The sequence below is a fragment of the Emydura macquarii genome, unplaced genomic scaffold (genome assembly GCF_026122565.2).
Source record: "Emydura macquarii macquarii isolate MOO-44397 ecotype Brisbane River unplaced genomic scaffold, CSIRO-AGI_Emac_v2 contig_3220, whole genome shotgun sequence".
Lineage (NCBI taxonomy): Eukaryota > Metazoa > Chordata > Testudines > Chelidae > Emydura > Emydura macquarii.
The window spans coordinates 4,083,760-4,111,687 of NW_027133357.1; the positions used below are offsets into that span (position 1 = coordinate 4,083,760).

The 27,928-nt window shown below is 49.7% G+C and overlaps 1 protein-coding gene across 1 annotated transcript; it reads left to right on the forward strand.

Annotated features, from left to right (window-relative positions):
* Positions 1–1,628: 1,628 nt before the first annotated feature.
* SLC6A17 (solute carrier family 6 member 17) lies at positions 1,629–26,719 on the forward strand. Its single transcript, XM_067531502.1, has 11 exons — positions 1,629–1,914; positions 11,011–11,168; positions 13,551–13,677; positions 14,381–14,562; positions 17,362–17,472; positions 19,540–19,781; positions 21,025–21,217; positions 21,589–21,781; positions 23,172–23,331; positions 24,251–24,413; positions 25,853–26,719. The coding sequence occupies exons 1-11, from the start codon at positions 1,629–1,631 to the stop codon at positions 26,219–26,221; spliced, it is 2,184 nt and encodes a 727-aa protein (XP_067387603.1). The 3' UTR covers positions 26,222–26,719.
* Positions 26,720–27,928: the final 1,209 nt, after the last annotated feature.

The window sequence follows — 27,928 nt, forward strand, 5'->3', positions numbered from 1 at the left end:
ATGATATCAGCTCTGAGTCTGACAGCCAGCTCCTGGCTGAGGATCCTTTTCACACAGCTATTAGCACGGTTGGAAGCGGTGGTGTCAAGTGAGCTCTGCTGGCTTCTTCCAGCAGAGGATCTGGCCCACGACACACAGGAGTTTGCACTGACCGTCTTCGAAAACACATGTGACACATTCATGGCAGGGGACGAGCTTGGACAGCTATTAAAGATAAGATGCTGCTCAGGTGCACACTGAACAGGACTTTCTTACACAATGAATCCTATTTATTGCGTTGGGGGCAAATCATGGAGGGAGGGCCTCCATGAATTGTATGGGGCTATGTCACTGTGCAATGCAGAATATGAGACCTGCTGAATACATGTTAGTTCAAAAGGCAGAGTTCCCAGTAATATTATAATTACATCGCAGAGTAATTACTGCCCTGGAAATACACTGGTGAAAACGCCTTTGAAAAACCTTTCCCCCTCATCATTTTAATTAGGAAGCACTTTCAAACGAAGTAGGTACCATAGATCTTTGAAACATTATGGGCCAGATTCTCAGCTGTTGTAGATCGGTGTAGCACCGTCAAAGTCAATGGGACTGTGCTGGCTTACATTAGCTGAGGATGTGGTCCTGTGGCAAGCAGCAGCAGCTTTGGAATGCAAAGGAGAAGGCACAATCGATGGCTCTGTACAGCGTGCCGATGATCTGTAGACATTATCTGTTGTAAAACTGCCTTGGAAGAATTAGCTACAGGCTTTCTGGCTATTTCAGTTGCCCTGATAATGTCAGCAGAGAGAGAGAACTCTGGCTGTTGTCGCTTTCATACAAACTCAGCTGATGCTTCTTCTTGTCTGGAACAATATTTTCAAGTGTTTCAGTGCCAGTCCTTGGATCTAACCCAGTAGGATGTGGCAGGTGCTGGCCAGGGACCAGCCATGTGAATGGGGACACTGGGGGAGGGCAGGGATCCTGCCACCCTTGGATATGCCCATCAGGCCTTGCAGGAGGCAGTCGGTGGCTGCAGACCAAATGCTGTGGAATCAGATGGAGCAGGAGGCTGTGGGGAGATAAATGGAGGCAGGGGTGGGTCAGATCATCTCAGTCCAACCTAGACTAGGTGCAGATCCCCACTAGCACTGAAGGCCCTAGCCGTCCCATCTGGACCAGGGCAAGGTCCCACCTGCATGGGAGCATGGAGGATCCACGTTTCATCTTCTGAACGAGGTGAATGACTCACCAAGGTACTTGAAGCCTCCAGCTCTCCCATCTGGACTAGATGAAGGTCCCCGATGCAGTGAAATGCCTGAGGCCTCTGGCTAGCCCATCTGGCCTTTGGCTATCACACCAGCACTGAGGCCTCCAGCTGACCCATCTAAACCAGGTGAAGCCTCCCTCTAAACTAGGTGATCCCGCCTCCCCCCAGCCACAGAGTAAAACATGAGTCTCCCGTCACAGCAGAGCCAAACACACCAGATCTTTTGCTTCAATTCCCCATTGGTATGTCTATTTTGCAGGTCCCATTGATGAACAGGAGCTGAGAGGGGCTGATCTGCAAAGCTAGCGCCTGCCTGCCCCTCCTGACACCCCCCCTCTCATCCCATCTTGACACTTGGAGCTGCAGCGCCAGGGAGTCCCCAATGCCGAAGAACAGCAAAGTGACACAGCGAGAACACAGCAGCGAGCATGTCACCGAGTCGGTGGCCGACCTGCTGGCCCACGAGGAGCCCGTGGACTACAAGCGCAGCGTCTTGAACGTGACGGGCGAGACCTGGGACAAGCAGAAGGATGTGGAGGAAGAGCTGGACTCTGAGAAGCGGCCAGCGTGGAACAGCAAACTGCAGTACATCCTGGCCCAGATCGGTTACTCGGTGGGGCTGGGGAACGTCTGGCGCTTTCCATACTTATGTCAAAAAAACGGAGGAGGTAAGAGCGCACGGGGGCAGGCACAGCAGGCTCAGTACAATGCAACGACACTGGGATATAGAAGAGGCCAATTCCTGCATGCATCCAGCTCCTGCTGAAATCTGTAGAAGCTGGGAATGCATGTCCAAGGGCAGGATTAGGCTGTGTGCACTACCTAGGCTCTTGGAAAGCATTAGGGGCACAGCTGCACTGCGATAAAAGACCCATGACACAGCTGCGGCTGGCCCTGGTCCGCTGTCTCAGGCTTGTGGGGCTATACAGTTGCAGTGTAAATGTTTGGGCTCCGAGACGAGGGAGAGTCTCACAGCCTGGGGTTCAGACTGAGCCTGCACACCTATGCCTCAGTTTTATTGACCCGCAGCCCAGGCCCTCCGAGCCTGAATCAGCTGACTTCGGCTCTCAGACTTGGTGCTGCAGATTTTTTATTGCAGTGTAGACGTACCTTAGTGCAGAGGTTCTTAGCCTATACCATTGTGGGCCACATGTGCAACTTTCTATATGTTATGTGGGTCCCATCCACACAATATAGAGACTACATGCATGGCCCTGAGGCTGTCACATGGGCTGCAGCTGAGTGCTGGTTGGACCATGGGTTAAAAACCCCTGCCTTAGTAGATAGACTCCCCATGACTATTAGGAGTTGAAGGCTGTGCCACTGTTTGTCTGAAACTGCTTTTCAGAAAAAAATGCAGATTCAGGGATACAGAAACTTTTAGCAAATTTGTGTCTGTTTTATTGACTTGTTTGTCGGAGAAAAAAAATCCCAAAACCAAAAAACATTTTGTTTTTTTTCAGTTTGGAACAATTTTTTCTTTCAAAATTGTCTTTAATTTTCTGATAAGAAACATTAAAATGAAGCAAAACCATTTGTTTGCCCTAAAATGAATTTTTTTTTTGACTGTTCTATTGGCTGAAAAGTTAGAAAATGTTTGGTTTTGGCCTGACATGAAATTAAATTGTTTTTTTCCCCCAATATTTCCAGAGAACCAAAAAATAAATTATTCACCCAGCTCTACACTCCATATTATAGGAAAGGAAATTGCACTAGATATTTGAACCAGGTCAACCTATGGAGTCAGATCCTCAAATGGTGTAAACCAGAATACAAATCAATACCAAGTGAATATCATCCATCCATCCATCCATCCAATCAGTGTCCATTAATGAGTATCAACAGTTACTCACAGTTATGAGCACATTATTGGGCCATTTTTCTTTGCAGGATAGAACAAGCCATCAGTGCAGTGACATCAGACCTCACAATGTAGGTGAATGCTGGCATTTTATTGGTGACTTCTGTACAAGGAAACAGGCACCTGAATTTTGTTTTTATGCAACTGGGAGAATTGATTTTCCTCTCGGGCTGGGTTTACACCAACATAACTGCATTTCCTTTGGTGGAGTTACTCCTGATTTGCACCAGTGCATGTGAAATCAGAATCCGGCTTACAGAATGTTGTCTAGTGAACTGAGCAGTGATGGGGAGACAGCATTCCTGGCTGCTATTCCCAACTCTGCCATTGCTGGCTGTGTGGCCTTGGGCAAGTCACCTAACCAATCTGTGCCTCAGTCTTCCCAGTTTGCTAAACAGGAATCATAATCGTGACCTATCTCAGAGGAGCCTGTGATGATGCTTGATTAGCTAATGTTTCTAAGGTGCTTTGAGCTCCTCTGCTGGCAATCGGGACAATTTTACACATGGACAGGCAAAATATATGCATGCTGTAGCTAAGCCTTGCCTCACCCTCCCCAGTCCATCCTCCTCCTTCCCAGCCCCTGCCCCTAATCATGCAGGCCAGATTCTGCTCTCAGATAACAACGCGCAATCCCTGCTGACGCCAAAGAGCAGGATCAACCCCACTGAGGGTCAAATTTGCTGCAGTGCTGAGGATCTATGGTACCTAATAAAGTAACAAGAGCTGAGATTGCACAGCACCTTTGAAGATCAGGTGTTCAGTGTCTCTCTACTGCAGTGCTAACCTTTCAGGGTGTGGAAGAAACTGCAAGCTGCAGCAGAACGGTGTTAACCCTTCTTAGAGCTCACATTCAGATCCTCCATCAGAACTAAATTCCCTGGTGTAGAATTCAGTCAGCAGGACCCAAACTCTGGATTTCTAGTCACAGTTTACCCACCCCCTTGCAGGTCACCAAGCTGGAGAGCCTATTCTGGCACTTTCCCTCCTCTCTGTTGTTCTTCTTCCCAGCACTGCATAATTCAGCATCTCCACCGACCCGCAGCTGCGAAGGCTGCAGTAATCTCAATAATTAAAATGCCTCTAGTGTCATCCTTCTGGCTGAACCTGTACAGTCAGCACTTCACACTCTGGGTCTGCTCAGGCGCCCCTCACCTTTTGATCCGGAATTGGATGGAGCACGCCTCAGCCAGCTCTTCCCCATCACCCGATTCCCCTTGTGATCAGACGTACATAGCTAACAGTTACCTAGTTTGGGTCAAAGAGAGGATAATCTAATAGACATGGATGGCTTGCATTGCATTGCATACGCACTGATATCTGTGCATGGGTTGCATTGCACACACTGATATGAATGGATTGCATATACAGTGATTTGCATTGAGTGGGTTTGTAATGCTAACAGGGAAGAAGTTGGATGCATTTATTGGCCAGATTCTCAATTCTAATTAAAAACAGCGAGAGTCCTGTAGCACTTTAAAGACTAACACATTTAATTTCTGCTGGCACAAGCTTTCATGGGCTGTAACCCACTCATCAGATGTAAGGAATAGAAATCAGATTGGATATATATATTTACATCTAAGGGTAGGAAACAACAATGGGGAAGATAGGTATAAACAAAGTCCATTCAGTTAGAGTAGTTGAGGCCTATTCACAACCATTGACTAGGAAGTGAGTGGGTTACAGCCCACGAAAGCTTGTGCCTGCAGAAATTAAATTTGTTAGTCTTTAAAGTGCTACAGAACTCTCGTTGTTTTGGCTGTATACAGACTAACACGGATACCCCTCTGGATCAATTCTCATTGATTCCAATGGAGCTATGCTGATCTATACCAGCTGAGGATCTGGCCCTGTGACTTCCATGGCCGACCTTTTGGTTTATACCAGTGTAAGGGAGATCAGAACCAGGCTCAGAGTTTGAGCCATGACTGGGGGCCAGGATTCCTGGTTGTATTTCAAGCACTGTCACTTCCTGGCTACGTCATCTAAAGCAAGTCACTTCACCACTCTGTGCCTCAGTTTCTTCACTGGCAAAATAGAAATAATAACATTGACCCATCTCAGAGCAGTCTGGGGAGATCTTAATGAATTAATGTTTCCTTAAATTTACACCAGCTGAGTATCTGATCCTCTGCCCATTCAGATTCCCTGTTCTCACCTTGTACCATCTTATCCCCACCTACCTTTTGCTGTCATATCTCCTTACTCCTATATTTATTATCTATGGTCCTACCAGTCATCTCAATTTTCCCTATCCCTCTAACTCCTCCCTTCACATATTTATTCATTCTGTCTCCTAAAGAGGAAGGATGGTCCAGTGGCCAGGGCACTAGTCAAGGCTTTGGAAGACCTGGATTCAAGTCCCTGCTCCTCTGTGGCCTTAGTATCTCTCTCTGCCTCAGCTCCCCATCTGCACAATGGGGATAATAGCCTCACAAGAGTGTCGTGAGGCTCAATGCATTGACGATTATGAGGCGCTCAGATACTATGATGATGGGGCCATATAAGTACCTAAGATAGGTATGTTTGTCTAAGCCCAGTCCTGTATGTGCTTCACTTTATGCACTGTGAGCAGTTCCATTTTAGTGCATGAAGTTAAGCACGTGTCTTTGCAGGGATGGGGCCCTAGATTGTAAGCTCTTCAGAGGGGGGGGAACATGCCTTGTTCTGCCTCTGCAATGCACTATCTTCATTTTCAGGGTCCTAAATACGTGGTTTTGATGAGGTTTCTGAATAATCATAATCCGTTAATAATATGGGGACGCGCTGAGCCCTGTGGTAGACTGTTGTTTTGGGGCCCCCAGGAGCTGTGTTTTTGCTCAAGTGAAACTTGGAACCAGCAGCCTCTCGGCAACAGTTTCATAGACACAAAAACCCACTGTGGCAGGACCAAAGACAGTCTGTACAGTAGCCCTGTAGGCCAGATCATGCCGTGTGCATCAGTACAATCGAGGAATACTGCACCTGTCTTCTGTCTGGGCTGGAAACCATTCTTGATGTAGACGGTGAGTGCCAGCATTGATCGAGAACCCTGCTTGATCTACACTCAGGATACCACCAGTGGTGGGGGCAATCCTCAGGAGGCTTAGCCTTTTCAAGTAATTTGTACGCCCAGTTTAGCCAAGAGATGGGGTGGTAACTTGTTACAAGTCAATGGTCTCTCTCAGGTTTTGGCAAGGCTGTTACTTGTACTTTATCCCAGATCTTGAGTATTTTATTCCCCTGGATGACTCTAGATAGAAAGATGGGCAGCCATTGCCTGCTAGCTTTCCCCAGGTTCTTTAGGAATTTGGGGGCACCGTCACAGGGCGATATTAGCAAGCCCATAGCTTTTGCCTGTTTTCAGTATTGGGAGATCACAACACTGTGATGAAAGGCTGGAAATCTTCCGTTTCAGGTACGCGCTGTGTGCATTGTCACCATTTCTTCTTCATCTCTCCTTCAAGCTGTTTGTCCTCTCTGCCTGATCAGGTGGGTAGCAATGCTATTGGGAAAAACTGGGTGATAGCCTTGTTTTGCAGGCTCCTGACCAGTTTTCTGATCAGTGCCCAGGCTTTCCAGCTGGATCTTTGAATGTTTGGTTCTGTGGCAGCTTGATCCAACTTTGCTCTTCTAGAGGTGTCTAACGGATGCGTGGCGGTTTGGAGGGCCACTTTCTTCACGTTGCTTGTGGAGTTCTGCACACTCCTCATCTAGGCAGGAGAGGTAGGTCTGATATCCTCTGGGGACTGAGTTGGTGGAAGCTCTGTAAGTGGCTTTTGTGAACTGTGTGTAAGCTTCTTCACTAGAGATGTTATGAGTGACGTAGTGGTTGGTGTATTGTGTAAAGCCAGGCCAGTTTGCGTTCCCATGGTTCCAGCGAGGCTCTGGTTATTCCAGCTGTGGCAAAGGTCAGATGATGTTGACTGTGTGAGAAGTTGTTTAGTACACTGGTTTATAACATGAAGTGGATGATTGCTTGTACTGGTGCTTCAGGTGAAGTCAGGGGAGTAGTTTTGCTTCCATCTGGTAGAATGAATTATTTTGGTCATGGATAAAGTGAAGGTCATGGGGTGAGGCCTGGTCCAAAAGTCCCACTCCATTTTTATCTGACTTGCTGTATCCCCAGCTGGTGGGGTGGCTATTAAAATCTCCACTATAAATGACAGGATGTGGGAGCTTATGAAGAATATTTGGGGTAGACCAGGATTGGTTAGGGGGCCAGTACAAATCTACCTCTCTGAAATAACCAGTTCTCACAGTCTGAGTTAGGTCTGAATTAGATGGGAGTGGGTAAGTGTCAGCAAAATCTGCTCTAATATAGGTAACACAGCCATGTTGGCTATGCAAAAGTGTGGCAAAAGATCATAACCTTTGAAGTTAAGATGGCTGGCCGATGGGGAATCCACTTATGTCTCCTGAAGGCAGAGTTCTTCCATGTTACGTTTGGAGGCTAGGGGCTGGAGAGTGGAACGTTTAGCAGCTGAGAGACCTTCAGTGTTTAACTGAAGGATTTTCAGGCATGGACCAATGTCCAAAGTTTCCTCATCATGGTTAAGATCACTGAGATTGCTTGAGAATCTAAAAGATTTGGCCTGCTAGTTGTAGCTTTGGTTGCCCTAGCTGAAGCAGGTACTTACAGGGTATAAGATGGGAATTCAACTGCATTGCATCACAATAAAAATGATTTATTCTCATCATATGCTTAATGTTAGACTTGTACTTAAGTTCCTGGCCGATTTGGGGCCAGGGTGCAGGTTAACTGTGTGTCACTGGGATCGTGTTCATCAGAGGATGATATGAGAGCAATGGATGCAGAGAGCTGTGTGTATTGTGGGTGTAGTCCTTCTTGGTGCAATGAGAGGGCATGTGTTGGAAACCTTGTGATGTGTGGGGGTGGCAAACTGCATTTTATCCTGGTAATGAAGTGGCATATGTTGGAGAGAACAGTTTTGTACTGGTAACAAAGTGATATTGGGCCAGATCTTCAGAACTCAGTGTGCTTGAAAGCACTCAACGGTGCAATTTGTTTGCCTGATTGGTATATGCAGTTGCCACAGTTATGATCATGATCAGAGCATTGTCACATGCAGATTAGACAGGTACACGTGTGCTTTTTGGTGCATGCACTTGCATGTGCAGACTTCTGAGAAAGCAGCCTATTATACTCATGGGTATATTGGGGGGAGGGGGGGATGCTGTGATGGACTGTGTGTTGAGGTGGGGGTGTTTTGAATGCAAGCAAGGGGTTCTGAGTAGCTAAAAGGGTGACAATGTGCAGTGAGCTGCTTTAGCTTTACTGCGGGGTGAGGTAATAGCAGCAGGGGGCAGAGACTAGATTTGCACTAGAAATAATAGACCCGCTCAACAGATAAGGTAAAAGGAGTTATGTCTATTTGCAACAGCTGAGGATCCGGCCCAATAAGGTTATAACCGATGTGCTAAACTGTGCTTAGCATGGATAATGAAATCCGGTCGCTCTGTGTAGGGTTGATTTTATAGTAAAGTTCACCCACCTTTGTAAAGTGCTTTCAGATCCTCGGATGAAAAGCACTATCTATGTAAGTAGAAAGCCTTAATATCATATTATTATTTGAATGATGTTAATATAATAATAATTAACTTAATATTAATTGCTGAGATGAAGTTACTATCCTGGGTGCGTGTAATGGAGTTGCTTTCTGTTAATGAGAACTGATTCTCTTTCGCTCTCCCTGTCAGCTCACAGTATGTTCTCTCTCTCTCTCTCTGCATTTCGAAAGTCTCTGTCTCTGTAGATCCCTGTAGTATCTGAGTGCTGTAAGTCCATTCATCATAGGAGCAGAGTGACATTGTCATTCGGCCACCGGTTGCAGTTGCCCTGTCGAGCACACGTGGCCATTTGTGCTGGCGATGAGGCAGGGCGTTGTGATGGGTGTCACTGGGCATCTGGGCTGTTGTGACGGTGAAGTTGTCTCAGGTGCAGTGGTTACTTTAGGACGTTCTGCAGCCAGTGGCAGAGCTAGCCTGTAGTGTGAGGTGCAGGCAGGCCCAGACTGAAGAATTTTGGGGCCCTGTGCCCTATGGAAATTGCCTCTCTTTCCTTTAAAGTGCCCACGCCCCATAGGTATTCCACTCCTTTTGGACCCCAGAATGTTCCCCAACCTTTCCCCACGTGTACCCCACCCTCCACAAACTCCCAAATGCTTCTCCCACTCCACACAGACCCCAGAATACCGCCCTCCCCCCCCCCGGACACATATACACACACAACCCACCCACACAGGCCCCGGAATGCCCCCCAATGCCACCCCACATAAACACCACACCAAATCAACTCCCAAATGCCCCTCACATATCCCACTCTCCATGCCCCGCACACATCCCGACAACTCTGACATACATGCCACTCACCTTGGCCCCACTGGCCACAGCTGCCAACAACCCCCACTCGGTCCCAACATCCCGGCCCCCTACATCCCCAACATCCCTCCCTCACCCCCAATCCCTCACCCCATAGCAACTCACCCCCACCCCTCAGCTGCCCACCTCAGGATCTTCCTGACCATTCACCAGCACCTGCCCAGCTCAGTGCTCCGCTCCCATCTTGGGCGAGGCTGGCTGCTTCTGATCCTGGCTGCCCAGATCTGTTCGCTCCCATGGCCTGCTCTGCACTGGCATGGCCCCGCACCACTCAGGTTTGGCCCAGCCGCCCCTCTGTCAGGATGGGGAGGGGTCGCCGAGCCAAATTTGAGTGAGTGACATTTCGACTGGTGCACAGGGTCGCAGCGCCGCTTGGGTTTGTGTTGGGTGTTTTCCCAGTGGGCGGCCCCCGCCCCGAGATGGGGGCCCCTGTGCGAATACACCGAGTGCACATCGTTTAATCCAGGCCTGTGCACAGGCCATAGGTCTATGGTGGATGACACACAGGGCTGCACTGGTAGCAGGGTGAGACTAACAGCAGGGTGGAGAAGCGATTGTGGATCAGCAGCGGGGTGGCTGGTGTGTTGGCTTCAGTGTGATGTGTTGTGGTCAGTGTACAGGAGTGAAGATGCACAACTTGCACAGTTGGTAGGTGTGTGCTAGTAACACACTGAGGCTCGTCTAGCTGCAGGAAGGTGCTCTGGGTTAGCAATTGACATGAGGCTGCTGTATATTTATTTCTAGCTGGTCCGTCCTGCCCACTAGGCACAAGTGTACTTGTTCAGTGTCCAAAACAACACCAGAAGTCTCCATCTAAATGTCCACAGCCTCCCAGGCAGTAAGAATCAGAAAAATGCCTGAAAAATTGCCTCTCTGCACTGAGCCTTCCAGAATGCCTGCCTAATTTATCTGCAGGTAGCTCCAGCCTGAGTCATTTTGTCATTTGTGGTCATCTGGTTATGATTCTTGAACTGTTAGTTTCTCTCCGGTCTCCCCAATTAGACCGGGATTAATGGGGTTTCTATTGAAAGCAGTTCCTCCATGGAGAGTTGCCATTTAGCCCTCTGAGGAGCGACTCACTGCAGTCAGGAAGCTAGCATTGTGCCAAGCAGAAGTGTGAAGGCAGCTGAATAAATCAAGTGTCTATAGGTGCCAGAATAGCGTGTGTACACACACTCCTGTGTACGTGTGTTAGTCAGTCCCATCATTCAGGTGGGTGGATGGGTGGGTGTGTATCCATGTAAGCATCTGTGTGTCTCTGTGTCTGTTTCCTCTGCACACACGAGTATCCTGTGTGCATGTCAATGTGGGGAAAAACAGGCACAGGGGTTGACTCTTATGGTTCTGGGTTATAATGAACAAGCAGCTGGTGAGACGACATGGTTGAGATTGTTCTCTCTCCTCCCTCCTTGTCCTCGTCCCTCCCCCCCTCCAAGGCTGTCCCACTGGTGGGAAGAACCCTTCCTCTCACTGTGCACTCACAGGTGGGATCTGTAATGGCCCTTGTTTCTCCTGCCAGGTGCCTACCTGGTCCCGTACCTGGTGCTGCTCATCATCATCGGGCTCCCTCTCTTCTTCCTGGAGCTGGCCGTGGGTCAGCGAATCCGCCGCGGCAGCATCGGAGTGTGGAATTACATCTGCCCCCGCCTGGGGGGTATTGGATACGCCAGCTGTCTCGTGAGTGCTCAGATGAGTTTCGCCCTGGGCCATATGTGGTGGTGTGGGGAGTGTTGGTTCCTTTCTCCAGTCACAGGGAGGGCACTGAAGGCTGCAAACAGCTGGTTTCCTAGCTACAGTGGGTGTAACCGGAGCAACAGTAAGGCAGATTTCCAGCTGCCATGGCAGGCATCTTTAGTCATCTTGGCATGGAGTCTGGGTACCTGTATGAGGATGGTGAGATGTAAAACCAGGGTTGTACCCACTTGTGGTCATCAAAATCCCACGGCACCTATTGCAAGAACCAGGGTGCTGTCCCCAGTGTAGATTCCAGTATGGGTCACTACATAGCTGATGGATATCGCATTCTTCACCTCTGAACTTAAACTGCTGGGCAGTGATAAGCACTGTTAAACAGCTGCCACGTTCCACCCCAGACGGGGCTGCCGTTTTGGTAGCAGGGGAGGTAATTCCTATGCCCAGAAATGTAAGTGCATTGTCATTTGCATAATTAGTCTAGTGAGTGAGTGGGTGCAACACTGTACCTCAAGGAAGAGTTCAGCACAAGTAGGGGCTGCGCATCTTCTGAGAGCTAGTGAATGCCCGCAACAGCACCTATGGATGCTAGGAGATGCTCAGCACCTCACAGAATCAGACCCTTGGATGGTCTCTGAATGGACAGAGATTCTCACCTTAGTTCCAGGGCATGAGGGAGTGGAGGATTCATCTTGGATTGCCCTAACAGAGATGGTCCCTTACAGGTAAGCTCCAAGCATTTGGCTGTGGTGGATTGCTGCAGGTGCAATTGTAAAGTGGTGCATAGGTAATAAACAGCTCCAATTCTAGCATCATTAACTCCTGGCTCCAAGTTTCCCCACAGCACTATCAGCACTAGCAATTTCCCAGCGGTTTTGCAGGAGTTTGAGATGTGATGTCCACTAATCTGCATTAATCTAGGCACGGCCTCAGACATTCAGCCCAGAGCTGTTGGCGTCTTCCTTAACTTTTCATCTCTTAGCTTTGGCTACTATGTGTCAAAAGCACCTTCACTGAAAAACGTGTGTGACAGCTGCCACCTTGGTCAACACCCGAGATTGCACCAGGGATCTCCGGAGCGGAAAACATGAGTCCCTACACCTTGAACTAAAAAGCCTGCCACTCAAATTAGGGTTGTAGCAGACTCATGTCCTCTATGGATCAGGCACAGAAGGCGGGGAGGGACACACAACACGTCCTGATCCGTGGGTTACACAGGCAATTCGGAATTCAGTTTGGAATGTAATTACAGCTGTGTGAATCATTTGTGGTGAAACGTTCATTCAGCCAATGTCACCTTTGCTTCCAGTTTGTGAGCAGACAGAAAAGTGATTAAACCGATTTAGACAAAATTCTCTGCAAATTTCTTCTCTGAATAAATCTCAGATTGAGGACAATGCAGGAGGAATTTTCACCCAGGATTGCTGTGTGTCTGTCAGTTACATGGGTCAAGGGTTTTGGGCCGGTTCCCTGCTTAGATCACATATTGTAGCATACAGGAATAAGGTAGTGTCCCTTTAAATGGTTTGTGAACCGTCTAGTGACACTCGCTGTGTTCTATGTCTTAAACATGCCAGGAACCAGCTGAATCAGCAGTATGTCTGTAACTAGGCCTGTCCAGTCTATGGATATAGTAAACACAATTATTTGGAACCCAGCTGTGCCTGTGTGGTTTCTCCACGTTGTTTTTGTTGGCTAAAGAGCAAAAGACGACAACACGTATTTAGTAAGCTTAGGCAGCATAAACTGCACACGCTCGGGGGAAGATGCCATTAATAGATTATACAGCCAGAAGGGACCACTGTAATCATGTAGTCTAACCTCCTGCATAGTATAGGCCATCAGACTTCCCTGAATGAATTCCTGTTTGAATTAGAGCAGATCTTTTAGAAAAAAACATCCAATCCTGATTTTAAAATTGCCAGCGATGGAGAATCCATCACAACCCTTGGTAAGTTGTTCCAGTGGTTAATTGCCCTCATTGTTAAAAAGATGCATCTTGTTTCTCATCTGAATTTATCTAGCTTCAGCTTCCAGTCATTGGATCTTGTTAGACCTTTGATTAAAGAATTAGATTGAAGAACTGGAATTCAAGCTTAAAATTTGCTTTTTCTGAGGGTTCATCATAATAAAACTCTTGGGCTCCAATGGTCATTGGAAATGAACATTCTAATGGCTCGATCCATTGGCCCATTGCAACCAATGGGAGGGTTCCCGTTCACATGACTAGACTTTGGACCAGGCCCTGATTACCAGGACCCATCACTCCAGCTGCCTTGTTGTCCCAGGGCTTCCTGCTTAAGATTGGGTCTGGGTGATGAATGCACCATGCGGCATCTAAACACCATGTCGTTTCCCCTTCCCTAGGTCTGCTTTTTCGTCGGTCTCTATTACAACGTGATCATCGGCTGGAGCATCTTTTACTTCTTTAAATCCTTCCAGTATCCGCTCCCCTGGAGCGAGTGTCCCATCGTTAAAAATGGCACAATGGGCGGTGAGTAACGTCTTTGTCTCTCCAGCTCGGCAGGTGCTGGGAGGCGGGACTAGGACGAGCTGTTAGGATGCAGGTGGTTCCAACTGCTGGGTTGTGGCATTGGATCTGGAAAATTGTTTCCTGGATTGTGGGTAGTTTCCACCGCTGAGAGTCGCCACTGGACGGCTCACGGCTAAGGGATGCTGGGATGTGGCAGCAGATGGGACACTTGCTGACTCTTGATGGGTATTTCCCCACTCTTGGGACATGGCATCCTATTAGGACACAAGTTTGCCAGGATTGCCTCGCTGCTCTAAGGTGATAGCCGCTGTGGCATGCTTGCTATCAGGATTGCAGATGGATTTGGCAGCTGGTAAGTGCTTTTGGGGCACTCATCTTGCTGGTTCCTGAGAGCCCAATACAGCGTGCGTTTAAGTTAATAGAGCATTTAATAGCATATGAACACCTCCCCGGTATATCTGTGAATATTTTTATGACAAGTGTAAATTGCACCATTTATTTAACAACTTTTATTTTCATTTGGCTGCTTCTTTATATTCCATATTTGCTATAAAAAATAAACCAAGATCCAATCCCCCAAGTGCCTTACAAACATTTTCAAGTCCTGGCTGGCTGCAATGGGATTTAGGCAGTTACCGTCAAGGGATGGTGGGTGCTTTCCAGCAAACCCAACCCAAACTGTCATGACCCTTGTTTATTTCAGTTGTGGAGGCAGAATGTGAGAAGAGCTCTGCTACCACCTACTTTTGGTATCGTGAGGCTCTGGACATTTCCAACTCCATCTCAGAAAGTGGAGGGCTCAATTGGAGAATGACCCTATGCTTGCTGACGGCCTGGAGTGTCGTGGGATTGGCCATGATCAAAGGAATCCAGTCCTCAGGGAAGGTGAGTGTCAGCAGACGCCAGACCCACAACTGTCTTGTTTCCTGCCCGTGGCTGAAGTGATGTTACACGCACCAAGGAAAGTAGGAGTAAATGCGACCACTTCTGGGGCGTGTCTGCAAAAGAGCAGCTGAGTAGCAGGGTAGCTGTGGAGTGTATGAGGAGAATGTCTGCAGCTGGTTGTGCCTGGAGATAGGAGGTTTCTACAGCTGGCGAGTTTATTCCTGCTAGGAATGCGACACTGCTGATGTAACCATGATGACTGGCCTCTGCAGATGCTCACCTGTGATCTGTGATAGGTTGGGAACCAGTGCCCTTTTTGGCTCGAGGGCCACAGATCATTTTTACAACCCTGAAGGGTCACCGGTCTTCGCCAGCAGCCGCCTCCCCCACTACCACTACTGCAGCCAGACAGAAGGAGTTCGGCAAGGAGGCTGCCTCCCTCCTCGCTGATCTTCCACCCCCCCTGGCTGCAGCAGGGAAACCACACCTATCTTATAGCCCTGTGCACGCCACCTGGGTCCCTAGGCAGTGGCTCTCTTCTGCAGCCAGGGGGACAGGAGATCAGTGCTCCCCTCCCTCTGGCTCCAGCAGGGAACCCATCGCCTACGGACCCAGGTGGAGCACTTTGCCTGGAGGAGGGTGCTGATCTGGCTGCAGCAGGGAAACTGCAGCATCCTGGAGCCCCGTGCGCTCCCCTGGGTCCCTTGGCAGTGGCTCCCTTCTGCAGTCAGGGGGACGGAAGATCAGTGCTCCGCTCCAGCAGGGACCCCAGCGCCTGGGGACACAGGCAGAGCGCTTTGCCCTGCTGACGTGCTCCCTTCTCCGGCCAGGGGGAGGGAAGTGCTAATCTCCTGTCCCCTTGGCTCCAGCAAAGCGCCTACACCGGTCTTTTAGCCCCACGGCAATGCTCCTCCTGGGTCCTTAGGCAGCAGCTTCCTATGCAACCAGCAGGAGGGAAGCGGCAGGCCACTTTGAAAGCCTCCGGGGGCCACTTTTAGCTCGTGGGCCACAGGTTGGGAAACACTGTGATAGGGAATTAACTTTTGCAACCATGTTGAGATCTCAGGCTGATAGAAGTGGGCTGATATCCTCAGGTACTGACCACCTCAGTTCCCCACTGATCAATGGATGCAGCTGTGAAAGAAGGCCAACCCGCTTTTTGGATGTACCAGGCAAGGTGTTTCCAGCTGAGATAGGGAAGTATTGTAGAAGGCACGGGTAAGACCCCTTCAATACTGTGCCTTACTCTCGTCACCCACGTTGAGTAAAGATGAATTCAGTCTGGGAAAGGCGCAGAGAAGGGCTGCGAGGACAAGCAGAGGAATGGAACGCAGGTCTCACGAGAGGCGCCGGAAAGAGCTTGACTTGTATAACTTTGCAAAAGAGGGCTGCGTGGGGCTCTGCCACATCAGGTGGACAAACACCAGGGAGGGAGAAGAGCTCTTTAAGCTACAGGACAGTGTTGGCCCAGGAACAAATGGGGATCAATAAATCTAGGCTGGCCGTTAGAAGAACTAGAACCATCAGAGGAGAGAGGTTTCGGAATAGGATTTCAATGGGAGGAATGGGGTGAACACCCTTGCTAGTTTTAAGATGGAGCTTGGTAAGTTTATGGCCGGGGTTGCCTACAGAAGCAGGAAACTGGATTCGATGACCCAGAAGTCCCTTCCTATGTCCCTATGACTTTAGAGGGGCTCGTGCGTGTTCTGAAGCTGTGCAAAGCAGGCCAGGCAGCTGGATATGGAACGTTGGGCAGTCACGTGGGACAGTTTTGGCCCAGAGGTGGAGCTAGGTTTGATCTTTTTGACCAGTTGCCCTTGGTTTTCCTGAGGAAACTCTGCTCTGAGGAAGCTGCCGCAGTGCCCAGCCCATCTCACTGGGCTGGCAGGCAGCAGCAACGGGAGTTGGCAGGTACCAGACACAAACCTGTGCGGGATAAGAGGATTAAGGAGAAGGCTGTAATTAACATTCAGAGGATGTCCACATTTGGAGCAATGAAAAGGCAGCGTACCATCGCTGCGCAGGGTGAGCTCTGAAGGGTAAAATCCCAGCTGAGCTGTCTGAACAGTGCATGTCTCTGCCACTCTGCTGTGGAGCATCTGGCACGTCGACAGGTGAGACAGGGCAGTGAGTCCCCAGGCTGCCATCCCAGCAATACAAAGGCACCAGATGCTCTGCAGCAAGTGGAAAACAAAAGCAGAGCATTAGCCGCCAAACTTCTCTGCTCAGACTAAGTATGACACCTGGACTCTGCTAATGCACTAGAAATAGGTCCAGGTTGCACAGATAGTCAGCGTTAGCCACATAGTGCCCCCTTGTGCCACTGTCGCACACTAGTAAAACAGCCTCCCTAGTGGCTGGATCATATGGCAGATAACAGCCTACTACTGCTACAACCAAATGGAGGCTGCTCCAGTAGTTCCAATGGCAAAGGTCAATGCTAAAGGTGGTAGGTTCAAGTCTTTTTGCGAGACTGTACAGGGGGGCTTGTCACACCCTGTTACAGTATAAAGGGAATATGTTCAGGCTATGGAGGGCAGCGCCCCCTAGTGCCATGCTGGGATAGGACTGGTGTTTGGGGATAGACGGGCAATATTTCCAACAGCACAACGCCCCTTAATGCTGCAAGATGTTTCATGCTGACTTATAGAACATTAATGCTCCTCTGTCAGAGGGGCATTCTCTCCCCCTCTTGCTCCTGTTCCGTCGGGGGGATTGCACGCGGAGGGGAATGGAGTGCCAGTGTGGAGACGGTAGCTGTACGCAGGTCTCTGTCATTTCGGGTCCTCTTTCTCCCAGGTGATGTACTTCAGCTCCCTCTTCCCCTATGTGGTGCTGCTTTGCTTCCTGGTGCGGGGGCTGCTCCTGAGGGGGGCGATAGACGGGATCCTGCACATGTTCACGCCTAAGGTAAGTGCCCAGCACTCGCTTTGCAACCCCTCTGCCTGATCAGAGAGGGACAGGGACATTTCCCATGGCCGCTTGCCCTGCTGATTTCATGCTGAGTTTGGATGGGAGGTAGGGGCAGAGGTCCATTTTCACAAAAGCTTTCAAACAGGCTCCTATTCCTTCTGGCTTGCTCCTTCATTTCCCTGGAAGAACCAGGCTGCTTCCTAAGTCAATCATAGGCAGGCACACAAACATCCACTGCACACTGACACAACACACACACACCCCTACATCTATGCACGTGCACTCACCCCTGTGCACACACCCAGTCAGATTTACACATATAGTTGGTTCACACTAGGAAACGGATTCACACACACAACCATACACACACACACATCAAATCACACACATACAGCCAAGTCACACTAATAAACAGATGTATATAATGCAGCTGCACACAGCCTCACACAACCTATATGCACATACTGTTGGTGCTACAGGAGATTGGGGTGCCTAAATCCAGGGCCACTTTTAAACTTGTCAAGAACCCCAAAACCACACCTAACTTATACAAGTGGGACAGATGGTATCTTTAATGTCGGGGTGCAGCTAGAGGAGACTACAGCTCCCAGCATGCAATGCTTTGGGGGCCAGGTCTCTTCCTTCAAGGTGGGACATTGCTGGTTAGCACCTGCAGTCTCTTGTGGACATGGGCTACATTTTACAACTCCATGGGGCTGCCCCCATGACAGATGCTGGCTGGCAGACAAACCTCCACAGTTACAAACCCAGGCAGCCATCAGTGTTATGTATCAATTCATTAACTAGCTAATTAATTAATGAAGCTGAGATGTAGATTAATCAGTTCAGCCCACAAAGCTGTAACAAGATATTAATTATGATTTCTTGATGAGAGATACTCAGACACATCAGTCCTGCAGCTCTGGCTTTTATTGTAAGGGGGATGCAGTGGTGGGGCTGTGGGAGGGAGGGAGAGAGGGAGGCAGGGAGAATTTAAACAAACTGATGGGCTAATTGCAGGCATTAGCTCTCAAATAATGCTAATGCTTAGGGCACTCCTAAGGTACTCAAGCACCACGGGGAGGTGTGTGCTCTAAACAGCTAGAGAGAGCTGGCTCTGTGCATCCTCCGGCTGCTTTGCATATATGAAGACACCATGATTCAGCACCCAGCTCCCTCTGCAGGCAGTGGGGTGACCTGCGGCATGCCAGGTCCCGTGACAGCAAACACCGCATAGTCCTCAAGGGACGAGTCAGCAGCCCTGGTGGGAAGATGGGAGCTCTCTGCAGAATGCAAGAAAAGTGGGTTTCTGGGTCTATCTATATAGTTGGGGGGGGGGAGACAGAGATGAGATAGTAAAGATGGGGAGCACGTGGGGAGGAGGGGCCAGTGAAAGTATAGTCTAGGGGATGGGGCATCTGAGTGAGCATCAGGAGACCTGGGTGCTCTTCCCAGCTCTTCTGACTCAGTGTGTGACCCTGGGCCAGTCACTTTCCCACCTCTGAAAGGAAACGAACCATCCTTGCTTTGAAGGGGCTTTGAACTCCATGAAAAGCACAATGATCTAGTGGTTGAAGCACAGACAGGCTTGGGCATCAAGCGAGCTGGGTTCTTATTCCCAGCTCGGTCACTGTGCGGAAATTCACCCTTCTCAGTTTCCCCATCTGTAAATTAGAGATGGTGACACCTAACTCTTTGAGAACTGCTGGTGGACCAGGCTATGTAAGCACGATGGGCTCATTACTCTCATTGGGCGGGGGGTTAATTGGGAGGGAATTGCATTCTTTGCTTCTCCAAGTCCACACAGATGTGTGAAAACCCTGTTCCAATGTAGTCCAAGGTGCAGTGTGCATGAGCCCCTGGCCCTGGCTAGCCCATGGAGCCCAAGGTACTACGTATAAAGCCACCACTCTCACATTACTGTAAAGGATGTCATGTCACTGGCTCAGTACCAGTGATGTGTGTGCTGTGTTTGCCTTCAAGAGTGGTGTGGATCCGCCAGGCTGAGTGAACAGAGAGACAGGGCAACTCACCAGGCTCCTCCCCTTTTCTGTCCCCTTCCAGCTTGACAAGATGCTGGACCCCCAGGTGTGGCGAGAGGCGGCCACTCAGGTCTTCTTCGCCCTGGGGCTGGGCTTTGGAGGAGTCATCGCTTTCTCCAGCTACAACAAGCAGGACAATAACTGCCACTTCGACGCCACGCTCGTCTCTTTCATCAACTTCTTCACCTCCGTGTTGGCCACCCTGGTGGTCTTCGCCGTGCTGGGGTTCAAGGCCAACATCATGAACGAGAAATGTGTAGTAGAGTACGTGTGCCGTTTCTCTAGCTGTCCAAGGCCCATCACCTGGCCTTGGTCTCAGCCCAGGGGATGAACTCACACAAATGGGATGCATTTTCAGTATCTTCTAGGCCCAGATCCTCAAAGGTAGTTAGGCGCCTGACTCCCATTGATTTCAGTGGGAGTTGGGTGCCTAACTGTTGTTGAGAATCTGGGCCCTATTCCTTTAGCGCATGCATCAAAGGCTCATGCATCCTCACTCATTACCCAACGGGCATGAAAAGGTTGCTACAGGGATAAATGAAACTGTAATGCCAGGTTGGTGCAGCTGTTCTCACCAGCTGTCTGGGGCCTGGTCAGTTCCTGAATGGAAGATCTCCATGTCTAGGGTGTTGCCGGTGACCCATTAGAGGATACTCTTTCTCTCTGAGTCATGACCTAAGTGCCCAACTCTACCATAAGAGTTGAGTGCCTAAATACCTTAGATCCCTTTGGAAATCCAAGCTTAAAGTTGAGGTCCTGACCATCCTTGCCTGACTGTCCTGGGGCAAATCCAACTTGGCTAATTACATTCTAATTTCCTCCTCCAGTTTCTGTTAGCGATGGGATTGTCTTCACTTCCTGTCCTCAACTGGGGCATAGCTATGCGATGTTAAAGAGCCACCGCGCTCTACCCCAGAAGTGGCTGCGTTTCAGCGCTGGGTGCAGTCATCTCTATACATCGTTTCTAAAATGTGCACAGCGCTTTTGGGTCTCTGGATGCATGCAGCTACATAAATGGAAGTTATAAAGCTGAGGCGCATGTGTCGGAGCAGTGCTGGGTGCTGGCATCTGGGGACGGCTGCACAATCTGGTTCTGACGCTAGTTGAACCCTGAGCTGGAGCCTTGGAGATGGGCAGAGAATGCACCCCCTCACGGGGTGGGGGAGGAGAGAGCACTTTCTAGAGTTCATAGCCAGGGCAGCTTTTCTCCTTGTACTCAGTGAGCCTAGCACCGGATGCAGGAGGAGAGGGAATGTACCTTCAGTGCAGACAGCTCCCTGCCAGGTGCATGCGATGGGAGGGTCGCATCCCATCGCGCCTACGTTGCAGGAGAATGTTATCGGGAATCACCCCTGTTGTGGATGATGCCCTGCCTTGCTCCCATGGTGCATCCTGCCTCCCCTCCACACATAATGCCCTGTCTGGCCCATGTGGGGTGATCACATCCCACCTCATCTCCATTACAGGGTGGGGGCTCCCTGAGTGACTCCAGCTTTGCTCCCCATAGGAACACTGAGAAGATCCTGGGCTACCTGAACACCCACGTCCTGAGCCACGACCTCATCCCGCCCCATGTGAACTTCTCCCATCTCACGGCCAAGGACTACAGCGAGATGTACAAAGTGATCATGACGGTGAAGGAGGATCACTTCAAGGAGCTGGGCTTGGATGCCTGCCTGCTAGAGGATGAGCTCAACAAGGTACCTGGGGACAGTCCTTTGCATTCGCTTCAGAGCCAGGAGTAGCTCAGGGGTGTGTGTGTGTGTGTGTGTGTGTGTGTGTGGCGGGAGGGAGGGCGTGTAAGCGAGCGTATTCGAGGCAGGGTGTACATGCGGTGTACTGTGAATGTCAGTGGAGGCATTCTGGGTGGAGTGAGGAGTGAGTTGACATGCAGAACTATATAGGGCTGATGGGTGTATGCCTGGGAGTGCTTGTGGGTACAAGTGTGGGGGGTTTCAGGTGTAAGTGTGGCTGTTGGGCTTGCAAATGCATGTCTGTTTTTAGGCCCCTGTCCCCGGTGTATTTCTGTCCCAAGTCTGACACGGCTGTCCCTCCTCTCCCCCATGTGCAGTCCGTGCAGGGAACCGGCCTGGCCTTCATCGCCTTCACTGAAGCCATGACCCACTTCCCCGCTTCTCCTTTCTGGTCCGTGATGTTCTTCCTGATGCTGATAAACCTGGGGCTGGGCAGCATGATTGGGACCATGGCGGGCATCACCACCCCAATCATTGACACCTTCAAGGTGCGGAAGGAGGTTTTCACAGGTGAGGTTCTTTTCTGCTGCGCTCCCGTTGCACCCCATGGGGCAGGCATGGTGACTCGAGAGGGTGGGCTAGAGACTGCAGCATCGGAGGCCCAGCCAGAGCTCACACGGGAGGGTCCACGCAGGTTCTCCACTAGCAGGACTGAACCTTAGGAGGTCCCACGAGCACATACAGACACCTCAGCTCTGTCTGCACCATAGAAAGGGCTGAAAGTTAGCAGGGACCAGGGGACTATAATAGATTTTGCTCCCAGAGGGAGCCTAAGTAAAATCTGGGTGAGGAGGGGGCTGAATTTGGGGGGAGGAGGAGGGGAGAAAGGAATTCTGGACCTAGTAGTGCCCAGGTGTATGTAGGCATGGATTCGCTGCAATGAAGGAAGCTCAGTTGCTGGGAGCTGGTTGGAAAGATGATGACTTTTGGAAGGTGGAAAGAACCTGCTTCCTTCTGCTTGTGGGAGTCCGAGGCTGTGGATTCATGACTGCAGATTCATGACTGCATGTAATAACTAGAGATAGGCCCGAACAGAAACTCCAGACCCAAAACTTTGGGGTGTTCCAAATCTAGATCTGAATCTGGATGTTTAGTGGACTCAGCATTTACGAGTATTCTGGACACACACTGTGCCTTCTTCCATGGTCATACACTTTCGTCCCGAGCTCTCCTCAGTGTATTTCATGATTTAATATTAACGCGGGATCTGCCATCCCCTGTAATCCCAAAGCAGAGGGAGATGACGTGGGGGGAGAGGGCACTAAACTGGGATTCAGGAGACCTGGGTTCTATTCCTGACTGCCACTGACTAGCTCTTCCCACTTGGGCAAGTCACGTTGCTGCTCTGTGCCTCAGTTTTACTTCCGCCCCTTGTCTTTTAGAAACTCTTCCGGCAGGGCTGTCTCTTGCAATATGTACATGCGGTGCCTTGCACAATGGGACCTTGATTGTGGCTGGGGCTCCTACGTGCTGCTGTAATGCAAATCATTATAATAATAAACTTCCTATATTTATCTGAGAACCACTAGACCATCCTTCTTCTTCTTGCAATTGATTGCAATATAACTAATCCCAGAGCCAAAAGATAAACATGTGCATAAGACTTTGCAGGATCAGGGCCCAAGTGCCAAACGAGACAAACAGCGGGATGACAAGGCAACAGTAGAGACAGGTGCATTAGCATAGGTTTGTGGCCACAGCTTTCACAGATGGTTGCCAGACTCTGATGCTCATTGGTGCTTGTTGTTATTTACTTATTATTCCATCAGCGGATTTAAGGATGCAATAATCTGGCCTTGGGGGAATTATTAGAACCCTGTTCTTCCCCCTAGCTGCCCCTCCTTGAGTTCTGTGTCCCCTTGAAGGAGCAATACTGACTGTGACCATGTGTTCTTTGCAGTTAGCTGTTGCATCTTCGCCTTCCTGATCGGCTTGATCTTTGTGCAGCGCTCGGGGAATTACTTCGTCACCATGTTTGACGATTACTCCGCCACGCTGCCGCTCACTGTCGTGGTGATCCTGGAGAACATTGCCGTGGCCTGGGTTTATGGCACCAAGAAGTAAGAACTCATGCAAAGGCAATAATGAAACCACCGCTCTATTAGCCTGGCAGGTTCCCAAGCTTTCTCCTTTAACTCCTTGCTCCAAATATGTAACAGTACAGAGGTTAGTGCAAAGCCATCTCCCTCTGTTCCAAGGTGACACCTCAAGATCAGGAGTCACGATAAGCAAAGCTTGAAGTGGGAATCAACATTTTCCCCCCCTCTCTAATCACTGGGCAAGGACCAGAGCTTGGGCCAGTCTTGAAAACATTTGTAGAGGTCCCACCAAGGAGTTCTAACTCTGGAGGGGCTCTCCAGATAGTCACAAGGGCATAGGGCCAGAGTCTCTCTTGTCCTGCAGTTTGTGGAGTCATCTTCACGCATGCAAAAGAAGTACAGATCAGAATGGTCGTGTATTACGCCCACTATGGTCTGGTATACAACACTACGTAAGGCACAGGGCAACTGCGAATCTGGCCCATAGGCCGGAAAGGAGCCATTATGATCATGGACTCTGACCTCCTGCATGTAACTCAAGCCATAGCATTTCACCCAGATATAAAGAGGGGATCTTGGTCTAAGTTTGCCGAGGGCTAAAGTAATGTTGAAAACATAACCCACTCATGAACCAAACCCTTCGGAAGGGTCTGAAATGTTTGGTTACACTTGTTTTCATGGCATGTCATTTCCCATGCTGCGGTAGTCACTCGTGGATTTTTCCCAGGCCAGATCTGCAGCCTCAAGAGGTCCAGAAAGCTAAGAGAAGCTCTTGGATACTTATCTGGACCTGAAATGACCTCTGGTCTTTTCTAGGGTCACCCAACACTTAGTTCACCGAGGAGGTTACTGGGTAGGAGTTTTCCACCTGAGATGGGGGAAAGGAGAAGGCAGGAGTCCTATGCTCCATCCATTTAGGTTTCCTTTCTTTTCTCTCCAGGTTCATGCAGGAACTGACAGAAATGCTGGGCTTCCGGCCATACATCTTCTACTTCTACACCTGGAAGTACATCTCTCCCCTCTGCATGGCTGTGCTAATGACAGCCAGCATCATCCAGCTGGGAGTCAACCCGCCGGGCTACAGCGCTTGGATCAGAGAGGAGGTGAGTACATGAATGCCAGATCTGGCCTCTTCTTGAGTCCTCTCCACCACAGACCAAACCCTGAGGTCCTTACGCAGCTTTCACTCGGTCCTTACCTTCCCCATGGGACATCTGCCTGCATAATGCCTGGGTAAACACTGAGTGAAGGACCTGAAGGTTTGGTTCAAGGTTAACAGTTGGGAGTTCCCTGGCTGGGAATTTTCAGCTTCCACTGTGATTGGAAATTGACTTCCTGGCGACATCCACCTCCATCCCTGGAGCTCTGAACATCCCTTTCCTTCTTGTGTAGAACGTACAGTTGGCAGGAGACGGTGGGCGAGGGACCACCAGACTCTGGGAAAGGTTTTTCCTTCGTGAATGCAACAAATAAGCAGAACTACAGTAGATGGATCTCTCTGTACCCTCTTCCCTCAGTCCCCTCTCCTCCCCCACTCGTCTGCAACAAAAATACATGCAATAGTAAATGGGGCCACTGTCACGATGAATACAAATAAAGATTAAATGTGGAAAGGGCAAATTACAACAATTGCTGAGAATTTATCCCTTATTTAGCCAGGAGGGTATACAGTACAACCACTATTGCAAATCCCTTTTCACACAAGAGGATGTAAATAATGGCACTGTGTGCTGCACGCGTTGTGTCCTTGCACTAATGCACTATCGTGTTGTTATACCTGCACATTGCAAATCCTCAAATTCACACACAGTTGTGTTGAATCCAGCTTCATATGCTGGGCCCTGGCTCTAATGCACCATTGCACAAGACAACTGCCCATGGGATCTGGTAGCATTAATTCTGACACACATTCCTTGGTTTGTGGAGCATTCTTACAGTTGGAGGCTAGAGGCCAGGTTCTGCTCTCAATCACATCAGTGTAAATCTGGAGTGAATCTACTGAATTTCAGTTCCTCCAGATTACACCAGCTCCATCAACTTCACTGGAGTTCCTCCAGACTGACACCAGTGTAACTGTGATCAGCCTCCAACCTTGGGATTTAAATATCTCCTTTGAATGCTGCTTTCCTTCCCTGCTGCTGGAATGCCATGTCTTAAGTGTTCACTATGGCAGGGCTCATCCCTGAAGGAGTGTGATACCCAACACCTCCCTCTTGGAAATAGAATCTCAGCTCCTCTCACTAGATATAGGGGGCTGGGGAGACGCTACTATGCCACTTAGATTGATTGCGATTGGTGTGGGAGCAGAGGGAGAACAGACACAGACATCAAGTGAACCAGCAGAGCCTGACAATGGCCTCCTGCCTCCCTTTATTAAGTTTCCCTATACAACGTGTCCTGGTCCTCTCTAGGACCTGGAGGACCAAGACCTCTATGAGCCAGACTTAACTCCACAGTGATAACCTCATGTCATCTGCTCATGTACCTCCATGGAGGTAGACGCTCACATACACAGTAGTGATGCTGCCCCTTTCTCTTCCAGGCTGCGGAGAAGTTCCTCTATTACCCAACGTGGGCTATGGCCATTCTCATCGCTCTCATCATCCTGGCCTGCCTCCCACTGCCTGTGGTCTTCATCCTCCGTCAGTTCCACCTGGTGTCGGATGGCTCCAATGCCCTTTCCGTCACCTACAAGAAGGGACGGATGATGAAGGACATCTCCAACCTGGAGGACAATGACGAGACTCGCTTCATCTTGAGCAAAGTGCCCAGCGAGACCCCATCCCCGATGCCCACGCACCGTTCCTACCTGGGCCCAGGAAATGCTTCCCCAATGGAGATGAGCAGTGCACCCAATGGACGCTATGGGAGCGGGTACCACTTGGCCAGCACCCCTGAATCTGAACTGTGATGGCCACCCATCAACCCTTGCCCCCAGCACCTAGGAGAGGAGGTGACTGGTGAATGGATCCTGCCCATTTGTGGAACAAGAAAGAAACCCTTCCTAGAGTGTTAACAAGCAACCAGCCATTTCCCGGGCAACGTTAAGAAGAAGGGATGATGGGAGGGGATGTGATTTCCCTCTCGGCAATCTCCAATCAAAAGGCAGGATCCTTGTCAGCTGCCCTTATGAAAAAACGAAACAAGCAACAAGACACTGCAATAAATTTTATTGGTGTGTTTCCATAGAGATAAAATTGGAGACGAAACCAAGAATCTCTTTATCTCTAAGCATCTGGAGTTTGGAAAAGGGACACAAAATGAGGTGACAGCCAAAGACATTTCTTCCTATAACCTGAGGTTCTTCCCCCTCCTCTTGTTTTCCCTTAGCTAGGAGAGGAGATGACCTTATTCCACTGAGCACATTTGACCATCCATGTTGATAGCACAATGGACAGCCATCTCCTGATGGGGTTTTAGTTGTGGTGGTGGTGGTGGTGGTGGCACCTCCTTTGGTTTTATAGCTCTGGGGACACACAAATATCTCAGCTTTAGTGGATATTTCTTACCCAGCTGGGCTGAGACCCATCTTGAGTGGACAATGCTTTACAGTGAGTGGTGGAGATTTGCTGACCCTTGGGTATCTGCTGCGTTATTGTGGATGTCGGTTCGACACACACGGGGATTGTGTCCATAAGTAATGTCAGGGTGGGGTGGGAAGTCATTCTAACCTGATCTTTAATTAGCACACCCATTTATTATACAGTGTTACTCCCTCAACAGTAGCACAGGATCTCAGGTGCAACCAGGAGTTCAGGTGTGTGAGCATGTGCCATGTCCATAGACCAGAATCTGAGCATGGTTACACTGGTGTAGATCAGGAGTGACCACTGGAGTGACTCCTGAGTCGCAACTGGGTAACTGTGAGTAAGCTCCAGTGCCAGGATTTTCATTTTCAATGTGAAAGAAACCCCCTGGAATGGTGAATGGTATCTCCTAGCCCGCCTAGATACAGAGATGAGTAGAGAGAAGCTGGGGTTATTGGATTCCTATAACAATCTTGGGTTAAATTTTGTAGGAAATAGATCCCCATGATCTAAATTCTGCCCTGATTTACACCCATCAGTGGAGTTATCTGGGTGTAGTGGAAGCTGACTGTGTGTGTTTCTTCATGTTCACTAGCCTCAAGCATCTACAGGCAAGGGTCCAAATTCTTCCCTGGTGGATCTCCATAGATGTCAGTGGCCTTATAGCCGGGGTGCGGGCAGCTGGCTCAGCGGTTCCATGCTGAGCTTGCAGCAGGTTGGAAATGTAGGTCGCAGCAGCTGAGCCATGCATTGTGTGTTATGGAGCTTCCTGTACGCTAGTGCCAGCTCTTGGCATTTCCGCTTGGCTCGTGTACCACGGTGGCAAGCCCCTGTCTGCCACATCCATCCGTGGGATTCAGGGCCCGCATGGGAGGCCAATAATTGTGGGTCTCACATCCATCTTAGGATCTATGTGGGGCCAAGGAGGGTCTCTCCTGGGGGCTGATGGGTGGGGTCGTCTTGGGGGCAGAGAGAGTCATTACCCACGTCCGTTTGTGGGTCTCTGTGGGGCAGTGAGTTTTACTGATCCTGCTTCCTGTGTCCCTTTGGGGCAGGGGAAGCTGCTGTCTCATCAGCTCACAAGCTGCTGC

Coding starts and splice junctions, on each gene's coding strand:
- SLC6A17 (XM_067531502.1), top strand. CDS start 1,629: ATGCCGAAGAACAGCAAAGTGACACAGCGAGAACACAGCAGCGAGCAT. Junction 1,915..11,010: donor ATGTCAAAAAAACGGAGGAG/GTAAGAGCGCAC, acceptor TTCTCCTGCCAG/GTGCCTACCTGGTCCCGTAC. Junction 24,414..25,852: donor GCGCTTGGATCAGAGAGGAG/GTGAGTACATGA, acceptor TTTCTCTTCCAG/GCTGCGGAGAAGTTCCTCTA.